The sequence below is a fragment of the Leptopilina heterotoma genome, unplaced genomic scaffold, assembly GCF_015476425.1.
Source record: "Leptopilina heterotoma isolate Lh14 unplaced genomic scaffold, ASM1547642v1 Lhet_120, whole genome shotgun sequence".
In the NCBI taxonomy this organism is placed as follows: domain Eukaryota; kingdom Metazoa; phylum Arthropoda; class Insecta; order Hymenoptera; family Figitidae; genus Leptopilina; species Leptopilina heterotoma.
The window spans coordinates 787,425-805,832 of NW_025110838.1; the positions used below are offsets into that span (position 1 = coordinate 787,425).

The 18,408-nt window shown below is 22.2% G+C and overlaps 1 protein-coding gene across 16 annotated transcripts in view; it reads right to left on the reverse strand.

Annotated features, from left to right (window-relative positions):
• The window catches only part of LOC122510693 (glutamate-gated chloride channel), a 157,211-nt gene that overhangs the window by 1,970 nt on the left and 136,833 nt on the right, over positions 1-18,408 (reverse strand). For 8 of the 16 annotated variants that reach the window (XM_043625606.1, XM_043625597.1, XM_043625649.1 and 5 more), the window contains 4 exons: positions 17,994-18,146; positions 12,973-13,187; positions 8,378-8,428; positions 1,139-1,255 (listed from right to left, as the gene is read on the reverse strand). In XM_043625606.1, coding sequence (XP_043481541.1) covers positions 1,139-1,255; positions 8,378-8,428; positions 12,973-13,187; positions 17,994-18,146 — 536 coding nt within the window. Of the gene's footprint in view, positions 1-1,138; positions 1,265-8,377; positions 8,429-12,972; positions 13,188-17,993; positions 18,147-18,408 lie in introns of all 16 variants that reach the window. The other 8 variants (XM_043625623.1, XM_043625632.1, XM_043625588.1 and 5 more) reach the window with 2 other exon arrangements.

The window sequence follows — 18,408 nt, forward strand, 5'->3', positions numbered from 1 at the left end:
ATAGAAATTGGTAAAAAAAAATATAAAACAAAATTCATTATAATATTTCGCTTTGAATGAAATTTATTATTTATTATTTATTACATATATATTTCATTAGTTGCCACGGACTTTCTATGTTGATTAAAGAATATTGATGCTGTCAACGGAATGAAAAAGCGTATCCCATTTCATTGGAGCGCGAAAAAGATTATATTCATTTTTTATCTGCATTCATTCCTCTCTAATTCACATTTTTCTTTTACGTCGACGACGCTCTTGAAACTTTATAATTTTTATTTCTGCGTGGTTTTTTAATATTTAAAAAAAATATAAAATTCTGTCATGAAAGTTTTAAAAATTTTAGGAGAGTTGTATATAAATTAATTATTCATCGAGAAATTTTTATTTTGATAATCGTGTTTAAAAATTCGATTTTTAATTTGGTATTCAATTTTTTTCATGTTTTAAAATTTCCATTTTCAATTCAGCAATCAATTTAATTTTTTTTTAATTTCGGGTAAATGTCAAATTTTCAATTTCAATCAATTCAATTTTTTTTTTTAAGTTGATAAAAAGTAAAATGGGATAAGTTTCAATTAGGCATTCAATTAATTTTTTTCATACCCGAAAAATTTAGTTAATTACCAATTTAGAATTGAATTCAATTTTCTTAATTTGATAAGAAGTAAAATGGGATAAATTTTTAATCAATTTTTTTCAATTTAAAAAAAAATATTAAAATGGGATAAATTTTCAATTCAATAATTCAATTATTTGTCAATTCTGGATGAATAAATTTCCATTTTTAATTCAGAAATTAATTCAATTTCTTCTAAATTCTAAATAGTGAAATAGGGTAAATTTTTATTCTTTACTTCAATTATTCAGCATTCAATTCAATTTTTTTTTTATAAAGAGTAAAAAGGAGGAAATTTTCAATTAATAATTCACTTAAATTGAATTTTCAATAAGGGGTAAATATTCAATTTTTAATTCAGCATACAATAGAATAAAATTTCATTTTTTTTTTAATTCAGTAAAAAATTTGGCTCTGGCCAAATTGGAAATTGTAATGTTTATCAAAAATTTATTTGTTTTGTAAAATTTTTTTTTTTTGAAAATAATTTTTTTTAAAGAAAAGAAAATTTAAACTCACCTCAGCGGCACATCCGTTCGTAGCCGTGTGCGTACAAGGATTTGGTCCGCAGTTGGTACAGGCGACAATCTCATTCGCCCCACTGCCAGCTCCGGTGGTTGTGCCGCCCTCTCGCTTCTTTTTACCCTGCGACAGGGTCTCCGTAGCAGAAATTTTATAATTTAAAAATATTTATTCTTTGAGCGAACCACTTTTTTTCTCAATTTCTTTTTTTTTTTCTCATATTTTGAATATTGTTCCTTCCACCAAAAAATGGACGAAAAAAAATTTCAACAAAAATAATTTCAATTGTAAAATCAACAAATTTTAATGTGAATTATTAAATTAAATATTGCAAAATAAATTATGTTAATATTTTTTAAAATTAGTTATTAAAAATTAGGAATAAGAAACAAAATTAGAAAGAGTAATACAAAATTGTAAAAAATTAAAAAATTTGCAAAAAAATGACTTTTATTTGAATAAGAAAATAATTATTGTTTTTGTATTCAAAATATATTGAATTTGATCCAAAATGTAATAAATTTCTTTTTTTTTTGTCAAAATACTAAAGAATTGGTTGTTTCAATTTCCGTTAATGATTGCGCATATTAATAATAGCAAATATTAGAATTAATGCAGACTCCCAATTTGTGGTTGATTCGAAGGTATCTCAACTTACATCAAAATAGATTGAGATAACTGATAACAATCGGGTACAATTTGTGGTTTTGCCGTATTCCCTGAGGTCACTTTGTTACCCACCCCGAGGGAAGTACGTTGTGATCGAGTTAATCTCAGTTTAAATTAAGTACTACGTTGTGTGCATTAATTGTACAATTTAAATTATACTTTATGCGAATAAATTTTCCATTTTTGCAAAAAAAAAAAAAAAAAATACGAATATTTCTAAAATTAGCCAGTTATTTCAAACTTTCTACTTTTTTTTCATAAGAATTAGTAGAAAAATATTTTTTTTTCACTATTTAGTATTTTTACAACTAGTATTTAGTATTTTTGCTAAATTATTTTCACAACTTGAGAATTTATCTTTCTTGAAAATATATAAAGTAACTATTGATTAAAAAGAATTTTTCCACTAACTAATTTTTAAAATTATTAATTATTAAACAAAAATTTTTCCCCACTGAGTTTATTTAATTTTAATTCAATCCTCCATTTTTTTTATTATTTTTTACTTTAAATTGAAAAGAGATAAAAATTGTCATTAGATTTTTTTTAGTCTACGTATATTGACATTATAAATTAAAAAAACAAATTCGACCAAAAGCAGTTAAAAACTATAACAACGAATATTATATAGTCATGTAAGGTGCATTTCAGCGGAAAATTGATAACTTCGTTTGGGGAATTGAAAATATTTTTCCCCGCTATTCAGTTTAATATTTGTGAACTTTCATCATATGAAACTGAAAATATACCCTCGAGGTTGTTATGATCAAAAAACTATTTTTGATAAACATAAATTTCTCCTTTTTAAATATCAATAAAAAAAAAGAGAAAAAACAATTAAAAAAATATTTCTTCATTTAACGAAGAAAGAATTTGCGTTTTTGCAAAATATAAAAAATTGTAATTTTAATCGTATTCTAAAAATAGAAATTAAAAATTGTTTCTTATTTTGCATTCGGAATTTACAATATTTATATATATGTATAAGAAAAGTAGTTCGCTCAATTCGAATAATAAAATTGTCAATAAACGATTTCGTGCCTTTCTGTATCTCGATTTTCATGCCGTTTATATGTATAGGAAAAAATATCTACATATCAAGAGCGTCACATGTCAGTTACATAGGAAAAATATTTTCAACTTAATGCATCTTATTTAGATGTTCAATTTATTCGCAATTTCATTTTAAGTTTCAATTTTTTTTTCTATTTTTTTATTATGAAGAAATACTTTCAATGGAAATGATTTTCAAGAAAAAATAAATAAATTTTAGTAAATAAATTTTATTTATTGAAATATCAGTCTTAATTTTTCTACAAAAAATAGTTCATTAGTTAATTCGTTAATTAATTTCAATAAAGAAAAAAGAAAATGTATACATTTTAATAAATAAATCATATTTATTGAAATTGTCAGTTTTAATTTCTCGATTAAAATTAATTAATTGCAATAAAAATATTAGTATTTAAATTTTATTAACTAAAATTATTGTCAGTCTTAATTTTCTGATTGAAACTAATTAAATAAATTTTTTTTATCATTATTATTTATTATTATCATTATTATTTTTTTAATTTTAGAAAAGAATAAAAATTTCATTTTGAAAATAGTTTTTACTTTTCCTGTGTCACCTGACATTGATACTCACTCTGAAGAAAATGCCTTTCAAACTGAAACAGTTTTTTCTGAGAAAAAAATTTAGTTTCTTTAAAAATTTCGCAATAATAATATTTTTAGTCAGCGAGTTTACACCTCTGAAGGGCATTAGTTTGAGGAGTAAGTTAAGTCAGCAAGTGGGACTCATTCGGAGTGGGGGATTGTTATAATATTTTTATTATTGTTGAAAATTATTTATAATAATTGCTAATTTGTTATTGTAATTAATAAAAAATTATTTTCAATTCATTTACTTAGTTAAGTAAATTTAGAAAAGTAGAATTATTTTGTCAGTCTATTTCTGAAGATTATTATTTGTTCGTAAATTAGTTTACAAATAAGAAATTGATTTTGTTATAAAATAACTAATTTTACATTAAAAAATGTCTTTTATTATTAAATAACTAATTTTTTCATTAAAAAATTACTTTATTACTAAAAAATTAATTTTTCCACCAAATAATTACACTTTTTTCCTACTGTTTAAGAAAGAATATTTTCTCCAGAGCATAAATTAAATTCTTCTCAACAAAAAAAAATATATACATTATCCGACTTCTACGGAAACTTAATTTGTAATCTGAAATATATATATACGAAGAACTTAATAAATATATATGTGAAATCGAAAAACGATTAGGCAAAGAGCATGAAAATGACATTAACGAAATGGATTTTCTTATATGCAATAATTATAATTATTGAAACGAATTTTTGATTTTAAAAAAAGGAAAAATAAAATATAATGTTTAGAATGGGGATCGTCAAGCTTATTATAATGCTACAATAAAGCTTCAATCGGGGTCAGTTGCAAAGCGATTGTCGGTATCACAGTCAAGGCATGATTAAGAGCACTTTCGGTTTGGCGTTGATTTATGCGCGTGAGCTATTTATTTCCATTTTGGAACGTGCAATCTCGTGAATATCGAAAAAAGTTTTATTTTTTTCTTTTTGGAAAAACTCGCCGGGAAAATTATTTCGATTTCTCTGTCATTGTCTTTTCTGCGCACCGAACTTTTTCTAATTAAATGAAAAGAGCATCTGGAATATTAGTCTTTGATTTATAATTGAAAATTAAAAAAAATTTTAATTTATGTTAGTTGTTGTTAGACATAAAATTAAATAATATAATAAATAAAACTATTTATTTTTATATAATTAGATTTAAAAAAAAAATTAATTCAAAACTCTCTTAAAATTAAAAAGATTCTAGAAAGAAATAAAAATTTCTAGTCAGAAAAAAGCACCTCTTCGAGTCCATCTAGTTTTTTTTGGCAACTAACAAAGAATACAATTTTGTAAAATTGTTTTATTAGGTTTTTTCTTTAATTATTGTATTTTAATATGATTTTTTAGTTTTTAAGAATGAGGATTGTGAAGGTTGTGCACAAGCATAAAAAGCATTACATGAAAGCCACAGACAATATATTAGCAACAATGTTTCGACAAAAAAAAAATGTGTAAAATTTCAAAACTTAAAAATTTTAAATTCCGAATATTTCTAATCCTTTGGACTTGAAATTTTAAACTATTTTTTAAACTTTTAGAAAGAATGGAATTTTTTAAGGAATTTGAAAATTATTAAACAAAAAAAGAATACTAAATGAAAGAAAAATAATAAATATAATTTTTAAACTTTCAGATTCAATGAAGCATTTCAAGAATTTGGAAATTACAAAACAAAAAAATACTAAAAGAAAAAAAAATAAAATAAATTGTCAAAAAATAAATAATAAACAAATAAAATACTAAAAGGAAAAAATAATAATAATAAAAAAAAATATAATAATAAATTGGTCCAAAGTATCAAATTGTTTGAAAGTGCAATAAAAAGACTTAAAAAAATTTTTTAATTTTTAAATTGAATCCACTTTTTATGAATTAAAAATTTTTATTTAAATGAAATTTGTTTATTTATAACTTATATTGTATGTATATGTATTATGTGTAATAAATTACAAGAAAATATCATGCACAAACTCTCAGCGGAAAAAAAATTGCATATATTCGTAATTGAACGATATTATAAAAATAAATTTCTCCATTTGAATGATCATTAAGCCAAATTGATAGGCACATAAAAATGCAAGCTATCAAATTTACAACGTGAAATAATGTGCGAGAAAAAATTGCCAATCAATAAACTAAAATTATTTTTAAATTTCTGTTTCAGAGAAAAAAAAAGATTTTATGTATTCTTTTCTTTTTATAAAAACTAGTCTTCTCTCTGCGGACACTTATATAATTTTATCGACACTTAAAAGCATGAAGTAACAAAATTTTTATTAAGATTAAACCGTTCATATATTGCCAGCATAAAATAATGCATTACATTTTCTGTTTATAATTAACATTACAATTTACGCAATAGATGTAAAAAAAATAATTTTTTTTTGCTTTAGAATAGAGGAATTATTTTCTAATAAATTTACTCTATTTATTTATCTATTTAGGTGAATAACAATATTTCATTTTTTTTTCTATAAATTTCTTTGTAATAATTGAAAATTAATTTTTGCTTATTTTTCTGTAAAGAAAGATTTGCTGGTAAATAAATCAACAAATAATTGAATTGACAAATAAGTAAGTAAATAAAAAAAAAATAGATAAATAAACAAATCAGTAAATAAAAATAGAAAAATTAATAAATAAACGTATAGATAAATAAATAACTAAATAAAAAAAAATAATTAAAGGAAATTATAAGTAAATAAATAAATAAATAAACAGATAAATCAATAAATAAAAAGTTATAATTTATAAATTTATAAAAAAGGGAAAAAATCTTCCTCTTGGCAATAAATTGACAAGAAATGTGAGTGCGTGCTAAGCATTAAAAAGTACGAAAAAAAATTAAAAATTCTGCAATACATATAATTGTAGCAAAGGATGGTATTATATTGGTGGCCCATATTTTGAAAATTTATACAGAAATCAAGGAGGCCATAAATGAAAATTGAAAGAATGAAAATTATTTTTCATTATTGCAATATTCAATTCCCAATTGTTTTTGCTGTTCATTTTCTGAGGAGAAAATTCTAAGATAAACAACTTTAAAGCGCGAATTTTTAAAAAATAATTGCAAGGGACCTGATGAATAAGAAGAAAGCAATTTTTAATTTTATTTTTTCAATTTTTCTATTTTGTTAGGAAGTCACAATTTTTATTTTATAAAAAAAATTTAATTCTTTTAATTTGATAGAAAAGGTCTTTTTTTAATTTTATAAAAATTTATTTCTTTTTTCATTTTTATAAAAAATTTCTATTTCTTCAGTTTTATTCAGGAAATTTTGCTTACATTTTTAATTTTATCTACTTTTTAATATTTAATTCATTTAATTCTTTTCATTTTTAAAACTTTTTCATTCCATCTTTTCAATTTAATAAAAATTTACTTCTTTTTTCAATTTTTAAAACTTTTTCATTCCATGTTTTCAATTTAATAAAAATTTACTTCTTTTTTCAATTTTTAAAAAAATTTACTTCTCAATATTTAATTTCACAAAAATTTACTTATTTTTTCTCAGTTATTGATATAACAAATTTTATTAGAAATTATTTTTAAGAGTTTATTTAAAAATTAAGCGCCCTGAAATATTTTGGAAAAAAATGTATATAAAAAGTTTTTAAAAAAAATCAGTAGGTATAAATAACATGGGAATTTTTTTTAGTATTGCATTAAATTATTGAATAATAAAATGCTCTCTTCTTATTCAGAGGATTTAAAAAGGCAAACTACTATATACGCCAAAGTGTTTTTACGTCGCGGGCATGCTCGGTGCACGAGAATAAAAGTAAAAAAAATATATATAAATTTTTCGGGGTCTTATGGCCCCTTTTTTTGGGAGTTTCAACGAGCATGTGTGGGCGCTGTTTAAACCTCTAAAATTCCAGTCAATTTTTTTATTACTGGTTTTTTTCAATTTTTCAATTCAATTACAATTTTTAATTTTGATTTTCAATTTGACGTTCAATTTTGATTTTTAGTTTGATTTTCAATTTAATATTTGATTAACTTTCAATTTTATTTTCAATTTAATTTTCAATTTTGATTTTCAATTTTGATTTTCAATTTGACTTTCAATTTTGATTTTCAGTTTGATTTGTACTTTAAAATTTATTTAACTTTCACTTTTATTTTCAATTTAATTTTCAATTTGGTTTTCAATTTAATTTTCTATTTAATATTTTATTGACTTTCGATTTCATTTTGAATCTTATTTTCAATTTCATTTTCAATTTGATTTTCAATATAATTTTAATTTTAAAATGAATTTCCATATTATTTTCAAAATAATTTCAAATATAATTTTTAGTGTGATTTTCAAAACAATTACAAATATAATTTTTTTTTTTGTAATTTAAAATGTTACTTTAAATTATATTTAAAATTCTCTATTTAATATTCAATTTTGTTTTCAATTTTATTTTTAATTTCATTTCCAATAAAATTTTCAATTTCATATTTTCCATAGAATTTTTAATACAATTTTTAATTTTATATTTTTAACAAAATTCCCAATGTTATATTCAATTTTAAAAAAATTTTATTTGAATATAATTTTCAATATAATTTTCAATATAATTTTCAATACAATTTGAAATTTTAATTTCTATTTTATTTTCTAGTATATTTTCATTATTATTTTCAATACAAATTTTCAATATAATTTTTAATTGAAATTTAGTACTTTGATTTCAAATTGAATTCAAATGTTAAATTCAAGTCTGCAAAAAACCAAAAGGTAATTGAATTGTGTTTGAATTTTTTTTTTATTTAAAAAAATTATTTTCAAAATTTAAAGAAAGAAAAGTAATTTATTTTTTTATGTGGGAAAAAAATTTGCATTTTATCACTTGACTGAAACGTGAGAAGTTTTAACAGTACCCGAAGGCGAAGAGGGATCTTACCAAAGGGCTGGCCAATATAATCCCTATCCTGCTGAGCACCGCTGGAAGCCGCTGCAACATCACAGACACCAAACAAAGAGACTTACTCACCAACATTCCACCAACCAAACTTACTAACCGATTCGTAATTACTGTTATTCCTCCTCTATTATTATTAATTTTCTTTTTTTTTTTGCTTTTTTTTTCTTTTTGCAATTATATTTTTTCGATTTTATTCGACGATTTTGTTGCGAGGATCAACTATTTATATACTAGGAGCGCTCGGAGCTAAAGGTTAATGCTTTAGAGGACCCCTGAGAGTAACTGCAATGAAATATCCCACGAAAAAATGATTTAGCAAAATGTGTTTTCGATTTTACGGTCAGTTGTCATTTTAAATTTTCTCGTTTTATTAAAATTTACGCACAAAACCTTATAAAAAAAAAAAATTACACTCAATGATTAAAAGATAAATTCAATCGATTTTCATTTATAAAATTGTAAAATGTAGTAAATAAAATAAATGAATAATAAAAAATGTTTTCTTTTTGTTAAAACCGTTTTCTTTGCAATTATTTTGTGAATAAAAAATAATAATAAATAATTCAATAATAAAAAATACAAATAAGTAAAGTAAATAAATAACAAAAAATATTAATAAAGAAATAAATAATAAATAGTAGAAAGTAAATAATAAAAGGAAAAACAATGAGTTAATTCCTAAATTTGAAACGAGGAAAAAAAATCAAAACTTTATTCCTTATTTTTATATCAAAACAGAATTTTCATTAATTTTTTAAACAATTCACAAAAATTGAATAATTTCTAAACATTTTACGTTTGATAAAATTCAGTCAATTTTTTTTCCAAAAGAACAAAACGTGGAATATTTCAGCATAACTCTCAAGAGATTTTTTTCTTTATTGATATTAGAAAAATAATTAATATCTTTTTTTGTATTATTGAAAATAAATCATGTTTCATAAAAGAAAATATTATTATTGAAAATTTTGAGATAATAAGTATGATTTCAAAAAGAAAAAAAAATTTAATGAAAAATTAACAGGGAAAAGAAAATTTTTAAATTACGAGGAAAAATGTTTTGATTAGAAGCTGAACGTAAATCAGTGAAAAACAAATACGCCGAATGAATCTGAAAAAATTGGAGCAAAGTTTTCACTAAAGGCGAAAACTTTCCAATTATTTTCCCCTCCCTTTTCCACCTTCGGGTGCTATATATATATATTGTATGTATGGTTTAAATCAATTTTTTTATTTTAACTTGATGCACATTTTTGTTGAAAAAAAAATTATTGATTAAAATCTTTCAAATTGAAACAATAATTTATATTTTTACTATATTATTATAATTTTTTCCGACAAATCAAAACTTAATTTTTAATTCTAAATCGAAGTTACAAATTTTGAAACTTTAAATAGTGTAAATAGTTAAAATTGAATAGTTATTACTTATTAGTGAGCAAAGTTTAAAAGGAAAATTAATCTATAAAAAATATTCTTTGTAATTTTAATTATTTCCTTTTTTTTTGTTTGTTTCTAAAATTGTTTATTATAAAAAAATAACACTTGTGACAACATCAATGTGATTCGTTACAAACGTGCGAAAAAGTGCTCATTATGTCACATATGTATATTTATTAAAAAACAACTATATTATAATGTAAAAGCAAAAAAATGTGCTCACAGGAATTCTAAATATTTTTTTTTATATTTTGTATAAATATAAAAAAGTATGTATATATATAATTACTTTTGCCACAAAAAATGTGCATGTTCAAATTTCAAAAAACACACAGAAAATGAAAAAAGGACAGGAATGACGGTAGAAAAAATTTTCTACAAAAAACACTATTTATTGATATAATATGATATAGCAGTGATTTTGATTATCTACTCTTTTTTTATGTGAAACATTATTGACGGGAATAATTAAAATATCGTTTATTGTATTTTTTTAATAATAGTTAGAAAATATTATTTTTTTATAAAAAAACACACTCTCGCACTATAAACAAATGCTTAATTCTATTTTTTTCTCAAAAATTCATTGTTTTTTTTTCTTACTTTTTGTTTTTAATTTATTTTTTAATTTTTTCTTATTTATTTCTAATTTATTTCTAATTTATTTTTAATTTATTTCTAATTTATTTTTTATTTATTTCTTATTTATATCTTATTTAGTTTTTATTTTCTATTTCTTATTTTATTTATCTTATTTAAATACTCTTTTCGTTATTTCCTCGAACTTAATAACAATGCTTTTTGAGAGGATTAATAATAATGCATTCATGCAAACTTTTTAATGAGAAGTCACAAAGTAACGAACGAAAATATTTTAGTTACAATTAGGAAATTTCTTTTAGAGTCGTTTTTTAAAAGAATTTTTTTAATTAGAATTTTTTTATTTTTTGACAACTAAACGAAGAAAAAAATTGCGGATGGGAGAGATTTGCAAAAATTTTCTCAAGAAGAGAAGAGAGATTTTTTAAGAGATAGAGAGAAAGAGAGATATAGAGAGATAGAGAAATAGAAAATAGAGAAAGAGAAAAAAAAACCAAAAAATGATGAAATTTACAAAAAAAAAAAAAATGTTTACAAAAAAAATAAATAAAAAAAATACGTTATTTAAAGACGTGAGATAAAAAAAAAAAATTTTAACTTTTGATATTTTTTCCTAGAAAAACCCTATTCTAGTTAATATGTATATATATCTACAAAGAGAAAAGTGAATCTAAGTAAATTACATGCCGAATCTACTAGAGAAGTGTGAAAAAATTCGTAATTTTTTCTTATGATTATAAAAAAATATTTATTTAAAAAAAATCAAAATTTCGAAAAGGAAACAAAAAAAGAGGTGAAGAAAGACAAAAGAGAAAGGGTAGAGAACTGAAAAGTGCTTTCTTTAGAATAGTTATAATCAATTAGCAACAGTAATTAGTTTTAACAGTATAATAATAATATTTAACAATAAACCATACATGTTTTATTTTTTGTGTTATTTTCACGCCAAAAATCACAATTTGTGCAAAATGCGTACTCAATAAAATTATTAATTTGTTTATATTTCATATTTTTGTTTCCATTTGTTTTATTATAATTATTATTAATTATTGTATTTTTTTAATATTATTATTATTTTCCGTATATTAGTTAAGTAAATAAATAAATAATTACTAACAGTATTTTTAAATCATACAATAAAATATTATTTTTAATTTATAACAGAAATTTTATCAATAATAATAAATTCAAACATTTTAAATTATTTTAAAGTAATACTAATCAGTTATTCAGTTAGTAATCATGAATATTTAATAGTTGATAAGGATTTATTAATAATATTTTTAAATTATTAATAAATTATTAACAGCATTTAATAATTAATAAGAATTTGCTAACTATTTTTACATTAAGAATTATTTTCTTGACAATATTTAATAATTCTTAATTGAAAATTCCTTAAAAATATGTTTTTCGATAATGTCTTGCAATTTTTATAAAATAATTGAACAATCGTAAATTAAAAATGAAAAAAATATTGTTTGGCTAACACAGATATGAAAACGTTTTAAATATTTTTATCGAGTACACTTGTACAATGAAAGGTTTAGTGTCTTTTAATTTAGTGATGTGACTGGATGAGGTTTCGCTTTTAAAAATTTTATCTATTTTTTTATCTCTTCTTTTTAATGCTAAAACGATAAATTTAATGTATGAGGGGAAAATGGATAAGAAAAAAATTTCTTTTTCATTCTCTAAATGATATAAATACTGCGAAAAAAAATAATAACAATGAAATTTTTTTTAATTCTTGATTTTCTTCTGCGAAGATTGTAAATTATATAATTAAGATTGTAATAGAAAAAAAAATACTTTTTTGGAATATTTTTTTTCAAAAAATAAAAATAAAAGAAAAAATATTTTTTCGGGGTATCTATTTACGGAAAATAAAAATAAAAGAAAGAATATTTTTTTGTGATATTTATTAACGGAAAACATAATTAATGAAAAAATATTTTCTTGGTGATATTTGTTTACTGAAAAATTATTTGGTAGTTATTTGTTTCTATATTTACTTGTTTCTTATAATTTATGAAATTCTCTTTCGTCTTTCTCGAACAGAAATAAGTTTTGCATTTTAATTTTTATGACAAGAGACAAATATATTGAAAATTAAAATATCAACTTTTGTTATTTTAAAAATTAGTTGCAAAATAATTCGATTATTAAATTTTATATTTAAGAGGAAAATAAATATTTCTAATTGTAAGAAAAATGTGAAAAAAAATTCGGGACAACTTGGAGTTACAGTAAAAAATGTAAAATGACATATTATTTATGTTTTTATAACAAAGAAGCAATTTAGAAAATTTGAAAAATGGAAATTTTGTAAATTGTCTAATTTTATTTTTTTAACCAAAAAAATAATTAATTAAAAAATTCACTTTTTTATTTTAGTAAAAAATAAAGAGATTTTAATATTTTTTTTTCTTTCGATGATATTATTGGTGAATTTAATGAATTCAATGAATGAATTATAAATATAGGGGAGGGAAAGAGAGAGAAAGAGAGAGAGATTGTAAATAGCAAAATACCTGGGTCACGGGATTTTCGCCTGGGCGGTAGACGACGTTGTGCAACGGCCTTTTGCGACCTACGTAATTGACGCAAACAAACTCTAAAAGACTCGCATAGATGAAACACATACAAACGCCGTCCCACACATTCATGGCGGTTAAATTCGAGACGACAGGAAGTGTCGACCGGAAGCCATTCGACGTCGTGAAGAAATTGAGCATTGTCGTGACACCTGAAATTTATTTTTACATTTTTTTTGTTTGCATTATTGATTCTAAATGGAAAGAAGTTTAGAAATTTTAATTCTCAAATTTATAATTTTAGGTGAAGTTAACTTAAAAATTAGGAAAATTAGTAATAAATGAGTGTTTATAATAAATAGTTAGACGAATCATGAGAAACATTTTTTTAGTAGTGGAAAAGGAGTGTTAGAGACAGACAAGGAGATGAAGGATTGGAATAAGTAGTATGGGTCTGTTACAGTCGGACATAGTTTGCAAAAGAGTAGAATAAGTAGTAAAAGACACATAGAGTCGGCCAAAATTAGTAAAAATTGAAATCAGTAGTAAAAGACTGAAAGAGTCAGACAAAGATAGTAAAAATATGAGTCAGTAGTAAAAGACTGCTACAGTCAGACAAGAATCGCCGATATTTGTAAACAGTAATAAAATACTGTCTCAATTTGTCAAAGCTACAAAAAATAGTAATCACTAGAATATTTTTGCTATACTGTCTGACAAAAACCAAATAGTAATTTGAAAACTAGGAAACAGTAGTAAAAGTCTACTACAGTGGTAAAGATCATTTTAAGTCAGACAAAAAAGATCAGTTTTAAATAAGAAAAGTCAGACATTTGCGTTTTGAAACAATAATTAATAGTAAAAAGTAAATATAGTCTGAAATTTTTGATTTAGAAAGAAAATTAGTAGTTAAAAGTAAATAAAGTCAGACATTTACGATTTTTTACGAAAATTAGTAGTAGAAAGTAAATATAATCAGACATATACGATTTCAATAGAGAAAATTAGTAGTTAAAGGTAATTATAGTCAGACATTTACGATTTTGTAAGAAAATTAGTAGTAAAAAGAAAATAGAGCAATTCCACGCCAAGTGATCATAAGAATTTTCGATGATTTTAGCAATATTAAAAATACTTTCAGAATTTCATCCTTTTTATACATGGAATAAAAGTGTATGAAAGTTTTTTTAAAATTTTCAAAATTTTTTGAGTTACCTCTTACTCAAAATTTTGGTCGGTTTTTCAAAAAATGCACATAACTTTTTTTCTTGTTAACCGATTAAGATAATTTTTTTTGAAAAATACTCATAATAAGAAGTACTTTAAAGAAAAAAAATAAAATTTAATAAAAAATTTTTTTTTGCCCGAAAAAAATTTCAAAAAATTTTTTTTGAATTCAAATTTTGAAAAAAATATATCTTCGATTTGAAAATTTTTTTTTGGTAAATATTGTCAATTAACTAAAGAATACTTCCTGTAAATTTAATTATGGGACAAAAATAACTTTACGAGAAAAAAAATAAAGTGTGCAGCGCGGCGTGCCGGGACTTGTGCATGTATTCACTTATGGCCGCGCAAGTTTCGTTTCAAATCACACTATAGGTCACAATTCTTTACCAAAACGCTTTTTCTTTTTTATAAATCTTCGTAATTAAATTCTCTATCAATCTCTCGAGCCTTATTTTTGAATTTTTGTTTTAAACATTTTTTAAATAACAATGAGTATTAAAAAAATCATAAAATCGTAAAATATATTTTTTTTAGTTTTATTGATTAAGAAAATTATTTAAAAAACCTATTAAAATAATGTTTGATTGATAAAGAATAAATTAATTAAACACTTTTTAATTAATTAATTGTTGTTATTTTTTATAAACTGTATACTTAGGCCTAGAAATTACTAGTTTCTTCTCAATTGTACAATTTTTCATGAGTAATATATCTACTGATGATAAAAAAAACAATTATTTATTAAAACATTGTTTAAACAATTAATTGTTGCTATTTTTTCATAAACTATTTATACTTAGGGTAAGAAATTTATATTTGTTTCTTATGTACTTTTTTCATTTTTTCATAAGTTTCATTTGGGTTAGAAATTTCTAATTTTTTCTAAACAATTAATTGAAAAATTGAAAATTATAAACTGTTTAAACAAGGGTTAAATAATAAATTTTTAGTTTTTCTTTTATACTTGAATACTTTACTTATGAAAAATTGCACAATTCAGAAAAAATAGAAATTTTTAACCCTAAGTACAGTTTATGACAAAATAATAAATTTTTATTGTTTAACAATTTTTGACTAAATAATTTTTTATTTTTTATCAATCAAAAATTATTTTAATAAGTTTTTCGATTAATTTTCTTAATTAATAAAACTAAAAAAATATATTTTACGATTTTATGATTTTTTTAATACTTATTGTTATTTAAAAAATGTTTAAAAACAAAAATTTAAAAATAAGGCTCAAAAGATTGATAGAGAATTTAATTACGAAGATTTTGAAAAAAAGAAAAAGCGTTTTGGTAAAGAATTGTGACCTATTAGAGTGATTTGAAACGAAACTTGCGCCGCCATAAGCACAAGTCCCGGCACGCCGCGCTGCACACTTTATTTTTTTTCTCGTAAAGTTATTTTTGTCCCATAATTAAATTTACAGGAAGTATTCTTTAGTTAATTGACAATATTTACCAAAAAAAAATTTTCAAATCGAAGATATATTTTTTTCAAAATTTGAATTCAAAAAATTTTTTGAAATTTTTTTCGGGCAAAAAAAAATTTTTTATTTAATTTTATTTTTTTTCTTTAAAGTACTTCTTATTATGAGTATTTTCCAAAAAAAATTATCTTAATCGGTTAACAAGAAAAAAAGTTATGTGCATTTTTTGAAAAACCGACCAAAATTTTGAGTAAGAGGTAACTCAAAAAATTTTGAAAATTTTAAAAAAACTTTCATACACTTTTATTCCATGTATAAAAAGGAAGAAATTCTGAAAGTATTTTTAATATTGCTAAAATCATCGAAAATTCTTATAATCACTTGGCGTGGAATTGCTCAATATAGTCAGACATTATGCATTTTGAAACAATAATTAGTAGTAAAAAGGAAATATAGTCAGAAATTTTCGATTTAGAAAGAAAATTAGTAGTAAAAGGTAAATATAGTCAGAAAATTTAGATTTAGAAAGAAAATTACTAGTAAATGATAAATATAGTCTGACATTAACGATTTTGTACGAAAATTAGTAGTAAAAAGTAAATATAGTCAGAAATTTTTGATTTAGAAATAGAATTAGTTGTAAAAAGTAAATATAGTTAGAAATTGTACATTTAGAAAGAAAATTAGTAGTAAATGGTAAATATAATCAGACATTTACGATTTTGTACGAAAATTAGTAGTAAATAGTAAATATAGTCAGATATTTTTGATTTAGAAAGAAAATTAGTAGTAAATGGTAAATATGTTCAGACATAAGACATTTTCGATGTTGTACTAATATTAGTAGTAAAAGGCAAATATATCCAGACATATACGATTTTGTACGGAAATTAGTAGTAAATAGTAAATATAGTCAGACATTTACGATTTTGTACGAAAATTAGTATTAAAAAGTAAATATAGTCAGACATTGACGATTTAGAAAGAAAATTAGTAGTAAAAGGTAAACATAGTCAGAAATATGCGTTTCAGAACAATAATTAGTAGTAAAAAGTAAATATAGTCAAAAATTTTTGATTTAGAAAGAGAATTAGTAGTAAAAAGTAAGTATAGTTAGAAATTTTACATTTACAAAGAAAATTAGTAGTAAAAAGAAAATATAGTCAGACATTTGCGTTTTGAAACAAGAATTAGTAGTAAAATGTAAATATAGTTAGAAATTTTACATTTAGAAAGAAAATTAGTAGTAAAAAGGAAATATAGACAGAAATTTGCGTTTCAGAACAATAATGAGTAGTAAAAAGTAAATATAGTCAGAAATTTTTTATTTAAAAATAAAATTAGTAGTAAAGGATAAATATAGTCAGAAATTTTAGATTTAAAAAGAAAGTTAGTAGTAAAAGGAATTTATAGTCAGACATTTACGATTTAAGTAGAGAAAATTGTATCATTAGTGAAAAAAATAGTTCATAACCCTTGTAAATTTTTATTCACTTTTTTAAATAGTAAGTGTCAGTAGTAGGTCAGAAAATTGTTATTTTTTGTGAAATATCCATTCAGTAGTAAAACCTTAATTATTATCAGACGAATTGCTATCAGTGGTCAAAGGCGTTTACAGTTCAACGTTTTTAGTTATTAATAAAATTTTGTCAGTAGTAAAATACAGAATTATAGTCAGACAAATTTATTATTTATTTTGATCAGTAGTAGAAGGTGATTGTAGTCAGACTATTTTATTATTAGTCAAATATTGTCAATGTTCAATCTCAAATACAGTCTTTTTACAGTTTAAAGAAGTTGACCGAATATTTAACCCCTTCACTGTTTGGAAAAATATTCATTTTAATGCCCCAAAATGTCCATTAAAATCTTTTAAATTGTTATATTACTTAAAAATAATAAACAATTATTTATTTATTACTTTTTCTAGTATCATTGATACCTATAGTATGTGAATAATGATATAAAAGAATTTATTTTATAATTTAAATAACAAATTTATATTTTTTGCTAAAACTTTCACGACCCAACGTTGGGTCGCAAACAGGCAACGGGTTAAATCAGTAGTAAAAGACATATTCAGTCAGACGTCTTTCATTATTCGTAAAATAGTGTTAGTAGTAAAATACAATATAAGTCGGACAAGTTGATTTAAATTTTGCTTAAGTAGTAAAGGAGGTATTAAGTCGGACAACGTATTTTAGTTTTAATTAAGTAGTAAAGTATGCATTAAGTCAGACAAGTTAATTTAACTTCCAATTGAGTAGTAAAATGTATATCAAGTCAGACAATTAGAAAAATACATTTTATTTAAATAAACCTAAAGAGTAAATATAAACGTTTCTGAATTAATTACCGATCATGACTCGAGCTGGGACGGCGTTCCACTCAAGCCAGAACGTGATAAAGGAGCTCGTCACTAGGATAATCCCAGGGATGAAGACGGTCGTGAAATAGAAGGCTCTATCTCTTGTGAACATCAGATCCACCTTCAGGCAGCTATAGTTACCTGAGATGCAAAATTTAAATTTACTCCTCTATCTGCATTGAAATCACTGGAATCAAATAGGCTTTGTCTCAAAGAAAAATGTCCCAGAAATTCATCTCACCTCAACATCATTTTCTCCATTGTCTGATTTAAATCTAAAGGTCATTTTTCTTTGACACCAAAATTCTATTCTTAGAATTTACATTATTATTCATTATTAAAATTATTATTATTAATAAAATAATTAATAAAATAATAATTATTATTATTGATTTTTATATTT